Here is a 7713-nt window from a genome sequence, read left to right as displayed (position 1 = left end):
TCTCCTCTGCCTCCCAGCAGAGCCTCTTCCCTCAAGGCAAGGGATCCAGGACATGAGTCACCTCCTCTGCAGCCTGACCTCCAGGAGAACAGATGTGTGACACAGTGGCTGAGAGTAAAACCTCCTCTGCAGGGTGGTCTGCAGAGCTGGGGAAGATGCAGGCTTTCCTGCGTGCCCATCTGGAGGTGTCTGCATGGGAGCGAGGGGTCCAAGACCCCTCCTAGCCTGTGGGTCTTTGGGCCATGCAGTCTGTAGGGCTGGGGAATGCACCAAGTCTCCCAAAGGAGACATCCTCTTTTGGGCCATGCACTAACCCCAAACACTTTTGCCCCTCAGGATTCTCTAGTAATGGAAAAAGACAAGAATTTCTATCCCTTCAATAGAAGTGCTCTGTGTGTGGTGAGAAACTGCCCCCCCACCCCACCCCCAAATACATCTTGCTGTTTGCTATCTGAATGTACCCAGTATGGCAGAGCATCTGGTGAGAGCTAAGAGACTGAAGTTACAGGTGAGTTTCAGATATGAAAAATCCATTTTGTTGTGAAGTCATACTTGTGGTTTGGCTGGGTACCAGGGCTACACTTGTGTGCACACCCCGAGCACTTTGGTCATTAGCTCCTTGCCTGGCCCGAGAATTTCCTGGCCAGTCATCTGCACAGATGGGAGAATAGGTTGTCATGAGTCAACAGACCACCTTGAAACTAGGTGATTGACTGGACCTAGGCAATTAAGTATTTGACTGAGAGTTATGGCAGCCCTGAAGGTGGGAATTGCTGAAGGCTGTAGAAAATCCCTAGTGACAAATCCTGCTGTGTATAGTCCAATTTTGTATGCTGAAATGTGTTGATAAACATCCTGGATGGGGTGTTCTTAAGTGTCCTTGCTGCAAAACTGATCAGCTTGTGCACAGCTAAGACATTTGTAAATAGTCCATACAAAGTGTTCCTGCAGTAATTGTCACATACTCTGCGGTGAAGGTGTATCAATAGCAACGAATTATGTATGTGCTGGGTGGTCACGTGGGTCCCCAGCCAACTGGATTAGAACTGAGCCAACCAGGGGTTCAGGAGTCCCACCTAATCCCGCTGACAGCCCTGCAAGGACACTTTGTCACTGCACAGTGACTGACCATCTTGTTTTGGAGATTTGATTCTGAGTGTGTGTGTAACAGGCAGGGCTGGCTCCTCTGGCGCCCGTGGACAGAGGACCTTGCTCCCCGTGGTAGACTCCGAAAGCACAGACTAGAGCACAAGTAGAGGAGGTGAAGGAAGGTCTTCCTGGCAAGGAGAAAGGAAATGTGGGGAGCTGCTGTGAGAAATGCTGTGGGTTTTGTTCCAAGTCAGTCCTAACTTGTCAATATCTTTTCCTTCCTGGACAGTCCTCCAAAGCCCAGAGGCAGCAAATGTCCAACAGCAGCTTCCACACTGAATTTCTCCTCCTGGGGTTTGCGAACACACGGGAGCTGCAGCTCTTGCACTTCTCACTCTTTCTGGGCATCTACCTGGCTGCCCTCCTGGGCAACAGCCTCATCATCACAGCCGTAGCCTGCGACCACCACCTCCACACCCCCATGTACTTCTTCTTCCTCAACCTCTCCATCCTCGACCTTGGCTCTATCTCCACCTTGGTCCCCAAATCCATGGCCAATTCCCTGAGGGACACCAGGGCCATTTCCTACTCAGGATGTGCTGCCCAGCTCTTCTTGTTTGCCTGCTTGTTAGGAGGAGAGTATTCTCTCCTCACTGTCATGGCGTATGACCGCTACATTGCCATCTGCAGACCCCTGCACTATGGGACCCTCATGGGCAGCAGAGCCTGTGTCAAAATGGCAGCAGCTGCCTGGGCCAGTGGTTTTCTCAATGCTCTCCTGCACACTGCTAACACATTTTCAATACCACTCTGCCAAGGCAACACAGTGGACCAGTTCTTCTGTGAAATCCCCCAGATCCTCAGGCTCTCCTGCTCAGAATCCGACCTCAGGGAAGCTGGTCTCCTTGTGGTTAGTCTTTGTTTAGTCTTTGGTTGTTTTGTTTTCATTGTGGTGTCCTACGTTCAGATCTTCACAGTCGTGCTGAGGATCCCCTCTGAGCAGGGCCGGCACAAAGCCTTTTCCATGCACCTCCCACACCTGGCCGTGGTCTCCCTGTGTGTCAGCACTGGCCTGTTTGCGTACCTGAAGCCCCCCTCCATCTCCTCCCCATCTCTGGATCTGGTGGTGGCTGTTCTGTACTCGGTGGTGCCTCCAGCAGTCAACCCCCTCATCTACAGCATGAGGAACAAGGAGCTCAAGGAGGCCCTGAAGAGAATGATCCAATGGGTCCAAGATCAGCAGCAATAACTGGGGATCTGGAATCAGGACTCTGTGTTGCTCATTTCTCTTTTTTCTTACTTTTCTCTGATACGTTCTTGCAAAGAAAAAAAAAAAGTTCAGTTTTGTGTGACTTGTTCTCAGGTATCTCTTCTTTGAATCTGACTCAGAGGCTGTGTTGAAGTGGGAAGCCAAACTTCACCCTTCATCAGCGAAGATGGGTGAACCTCAGAGCTCCCTACTCTGAGCTACTCAGATGCCCTCAGGGCAATGAGGAGGGTTTCCCTCTGCAGGGTCTCTTCAAGGGAGTTCAAGGGCACAGAGTCAGGCTCAGACGAGTGCAGGCAGTGTGAGACCACAGGTCCCATGTCCATTAGGAGACTCAGCTGCCCTGGACACAGTCAGGGTGTGATCTCACACCCCTCTCCTGTGATGGTGGCAGCCAAGTGTCACCGTGGGCTGGTCCCTTCCCTCTACAGCGCCCCAACACTACAAGTAGAGGGGGAGGGGAGGGGAGGGGAGGGGAGTCAGGCAGCAGCTTGTGGAAATAGACCCCGTGCTTGTCAGTATCATTCCCCCCACTGCTGCAGCAGGCATTTCCTCACTGCAGCCTTCCTGTGGGGGCTGCAGCTTTCCTGGAGACATGTCCTCGCACAGCAGCAGGACTTTCTCTTTTTAGAGCTGTTCTCTTCATTTCCATGCTGGCCTTCTGTGCTCTGTGCTGTGGATATGGTGGATATGACCCAGGAGTTCTCATGACCTGGTGGTGGTTGGGTTGTGTTTCCATGTGCGTGTGTCCTGGAAGTACAGGCAGCACCAGGCAATGGGCACCCTTATGTCAGACCTGGCCTGCAGAACAACATTTCCATAATTAAAGGGGATCTCCCCTGTGACATGCCTGAAGTCTGGCCTTTCTTCAGAAGATGGAGTCAAAACTAAACCCAAGGGATTGCACCACAAAAGGGCCTGTTCTTCTGCTTGTGAACTCCATGGGATCCAGGAGGCAAGCTCAGAGTCCCTGGGTGATCTGTTAGGGACTGAGGGCTGGATTCAGGGTTCATCTGTCAGTGACCAGTGGAGATGGGCAATGGTCTCTGAAATGTCTGCCTGGGGCTGTCCCATGGGTGACAGTGCTGATGAGAGATGCCCATCCTTCTGGAGGGGAATCTGAGACCCAGGAGAGCTCAAGGAATCTCCAGGGACAGTGCGTGCCTGGGGAGGGCAGGGAGTGGAGCCTCACAAAGTGAGGGATGGTCCATGGTGGGGTAACCAGAAGGTAGAGCACTAAATCCAGGTATGCAGGGGGAAAGGAGGGCTCTGCAATCAGTGGAGAGGCAGTGGGGACCCAGGAGTCCCAGGGAAGGGCACTGGAGAGTGATTCCTGCACCCTCAGTGAAACACCACAGGCTGGAGCTGGTGCCCACCCAAACACATCTGCCATTGCAAATGTCCTGGGGTCACTCTGAGCACTGTCCATGAGCACAGAGCTGCGCCAGCAGTATCAGTGGTGGTGATCCCTGTCCAGCTGGGTCTGCTTCCCACCCCGACCAGCATGGCCCATGGCCCCAGAGCAGGGCAGCTCCCTGTGGGAAGCGGAGCCGAGGGCTGAGGGTGCTGGTGAGGCAGGCAGGGCAGGGACCCACTGAGGAGAGGTGCCATCCTGCAGAGCCTGGACAAGAGGAGCAGAGCAAGTCTGGGGATGGTACCCAGGGTCAGGCATAGTCCAATGATGGCCAGATGGGACTGCAGGGCTCCAGCCAGCCCTACTTTGCACACAGGGTTGTACTGGAGACCTCCAGAGGTCCCTTCCCACCAAAACTCCTCTGTGAAGCCATGAATTCTCAGCCTCTGCTCTGGCATGGCTGGCACAGGGATGAGAGCACCTGGGGCAGAGCAGAATGAGCTCAGCTTGGGGAGTGTCTGGGAGAAGATCCAAAGGTCCCTGGTTCAGCCCTGTGGTTTCAAAAACTCCCTCACACACCCTGAGAGGCTCCATCTGCCTCTTCCACCCTCCCTGTGCTCCCCTCCTGCCAGCCAAAGTGGAGTCCAGCATCACCAGGGGACTCCCTTCCACACAGGGAGGAGAGAGAGAGGGCCTTCACCAGCCCCAAGCTGACGTTTCCACCCCTGACCTTGACAGTTGTGTGTGCCTGGATCTGCCCACTTGCCTTCACCAGAGTCATGGCTGCACTGAAGCCCATGAAAATCCCAGTGCTCCTATCCTTGAATGGGCATCCAGCCTGAACCTGGAGCCTGGCTGGCTATAGAGGCATCCCCCATCCAGTGTCCCAGCCGTGCAGACAAGGGCAGGGGTCTTTCCTCTAATTTCCCTGCTCCTCCCCTGCTCCTGGCACTGCTGTTGCTGTGCCCATGTCAAACCCTCCTGCCAGCAGACTTCCCTGGGCCTGAGGCAGCTCCAGCTCCCTCCAGGGCTTCTCTGGAGCCTTTCAGGAATGGGCTGAGGTGGAGCTGGCACCAGAGACTTCTGACATGAAAAGGGCTGGGTTATTATTAAATGATTATTAAATGATCCCCCAGAGCCTGGGGGACCTGAGCACCTGGCCTCTGCCCAGCCTGTGCTGTGCCCCACACGGGGGTCAGCAGACAGCCATGCTCTGGGATCTGTCACAGCCTGGTGCAGAATAGAGGCCCTGCACGGCTGGCCTTTTCCCCTCCATTGGGATACGGAGACCTGCAGGAGGATGGAGCTGGCCATGGACCACCCCACAGCTGGGTGAGCAGCCAGTGCTGCAAAGGGCTGATGTGAGGGGCTGCTCTGGGACCATGGCCCTGGGGCAGCTTCCCCAGTGTGTCCGTGCAACAGAGGGAACAACCTGGGCTCTTCTCTCCTGCACCCGCCATGTCCTGCTGCCTTTCCCAGCAGACCTGCATTTGCCTGCAAGCACATGGCTGTGTGCTCCCACACTGCCGTTCACACACAGGAGCTGCCTGCTGGCATTTTTCTTCTCCCAGGCCCTTTCCAGACCAGCCCAGAACCTCCCCACCTCTCCCCACCTCCCCTGCCCTCTCCCCAGCCCACCCAGCACAGCAGACCAGGCTGCGGTGGCCCCACAGCAGTGCCCAACGCAGGGGGCTGCAGAGCTCTGGGCACTCACCCCACAGCCCCAGCCCCTCTGACGGGCACAGCAGCTGCTGGGGGGCAGAGAGGGGTGTCAGCCTCCCCATCAGCCCCACACCTGGGGACCAGCAATGGCACAAGGCAATGGAGGCCAGGCACTCCAGGTCTCCACTGCTCTCATGACCAGAGATCCTTCACCCTGACTGCCTGCAGCCCCTCCGGCAACTCCTGTGGCCCCAGGGATTGAGCAGCCTGCCCACTCCAGGCACATGCTGGCCCTGGAGATCCTCTGTGCTCCCTGGGTGGCTTCATATCCCCTTCCAGCAGGAATGGCATCTGTCACCAGCCCTGTAATATGTGGGACAGTCCCCGGCAGATACCTCTTGACCACTCAGCCCCTCCAGGGGCACTGGCCACCCGCAGGGGACAGCTGAATCCAGCCCTCCTTCCCTAACACATCACTCTACGAGCTGATGCCCCTTAGCCCATGCAAAACCCAGGCACAGCAACAGGGCCTTTTTGGGTGCAATTCCCTGAGCACATTCTTGGCTCCAGATGGGAAGAAGAGCCCATCGTTCAGGCAGAGTACTGAGAAAATCCCCTTTTATTACAGAGAAGCTGCGTGAGTGGTCAGCTCTGACACAGTGGTTGGCAGATTTACAGAAGGCCTCCGGGTCAGACAGATCGGGCTTGTATCTCTGGAGAAGTGGGATGCATTCAAACATTTGTGCACAAACATGAGTAACACAGATAGAATGTGCAAAACAAAAGAGCTGCCTGAGATAAACTGGAAATGACTTGTGAAGAGAGGTGGGCAGCTTATTGCTGCTGAAATAGTACCAGTTGAATCAGTTTCCTCAGTGCCTCCTTGAGCTCCTTGTTCCTCATGCTGTAGATGAGGGGGTTGACTGCTGGAGGCACCACCGAGTACAGAACAGCCACCACCAGATCCAGAGCTGGGGAGGAGAGGGAGGGGGGCTTCAGGTAGGCAAACATGCCAGTGCTGAGAAACAGGGAGACCACAGCCAGGTGCGGGAGGCACATGGAAAAGGCTTTGTGCCGGCCCTGCTCAGAGGGGATCCTCAGCACAGCAGTGAAGATCTGCACGTAGGATACCACAATGAAAACAAAACACCCAAAGAATAAGCAGGCACTAACCACAAGAAGGCCAAGTTCCCTGAGGTAGGAGTCTGAGCAGGAGAGCTTGAGGATTTGGGGAACTTCACAGAAGAACTGGTCCACTGTGTTGCCTTGGCAGAGTGGTATTGAAAATGTATTAGCAGTGTGTAGGAGACCATAGAGAAAACCACTGGCCCAGGCAGCTGCTGCCATTTTGACACAAGCTCTGCTGCCCATGAGGGTCCCATAGTGCAGGGGTCTGCAGATGGCAATGTAGCGGTCATAGGCCATGACAGTGAGGAGATAATACTCTCCTCCAAAGAGGAAGAAAAACAGGAAGACCTGGGCAGCACATCCTGAGTAGGAAATGGCCCTGATGTTCCACAGGGAATTGGCCATGGATTTGGGGACCATGGCGGAGATAGAGCCGAGGTCGAGGAGGGAGAGGCTGAGGAGGAAGAAGTACATGGGGGTGTGGAGGTGATGGTTGCAGGCTATAGCTGTGATGATGAGGCTGTTGCCCAGGAGGGCAGCCAGGTAGATGCCCAGAAAGAGCGAGAAGTGCAAGAGCTGCAGCTCCCGTGTGTCTGCAAACCCCAAGAGGAGGAACTCGTTGAAGGAGCTGCTGTTGGGCATTTGCTCCCACTTGGCTCTGGGGGAAAAGACAGAGACAAGTTACAGCAGTCTTCTCTGAACCAAAACCATTCCATTTGTAACAGAAATCCTCACATTTTCTCTGTACCTTACATTCATTCAGCACTCTGTCTGGAGCTGTGGTTCATGCTGACTGAACATGACATGCAGTGTGGCGGCCTCTGCCCATGTTCTCCAGAGGAGTCAGTTCTGCTCTGCTAGAGGATGGAAATGGAGATGTCAGTCAGCCCCACATATTTGGTGGGATACCACAAAATGATTGCCATGACATACAGAAAGGGGACTTGGTCCAGGGACACAGTGGAAATATTCTCTATTTAACAGAATGAGAGATGAATACAGTTCTCATGCCAGCTCTCTCTGAAAGAGAAGACCCTTGAGAGGGATTCATCTCTCCCAACCTTGCTCTCATGAACAGAGGTGTCTATATCTGAATCAGTCACACCAAATCCTGCTCAAGCAATGGAGAGAAAGAGGTGAGTGAAGGGGGGGCTGACCTGACCCTTTCTAGATGCCTCTGTCCCAATGAGATAGATCCTCTCCTCAGGTCTAT

At 54.6% G+C, this 7713-nt stretch overlaps 1 protein-coding gene across 1 annotated transcript; it reads right to left on the bottom strand.

The window, feature by feature from the left end:
* Positions 1 to 6278: 6278 nt before the first annotated feature.
* On the bottom strand, positions 6279 to 6797 carry LOC135326409 (olfactory receptor 14A16-like; the record flags this gene model as incomplete). The annotated part of the gene is made up of 1 exon (XM_064504297.1): positions 6279 to 6797. A coding segment is annotated over exon 1 (519 nt), but the record flags the coding sequence as incomplete, so codon positions are not given.
* Positions 6798 to 7713: the final 916 nt, after the last annotated feature.

Source organism: Dromaius novaehollandiae, unplaced genomic scaffold, assembly GCF_036370855.1.
Source record: "Dromaius novaehollandiae isolate bDroNov1 unplaced genomic scaffold, bDroNov1.hap1 HAP1_SCAFFOLD_27, whole genome shotgun sequence".
NCBI classification, from domain to species: Eukaryota; Metazoa; Chordata; class Aves; order Casuariiformes; family Dromaiidae; genus Dromaius; species Dromaius novaehollandiae.
Note: the sequence above shows the minus strand (reverse complement) of the source record. Positions and strands in the feature narration are given on the sequence as shown.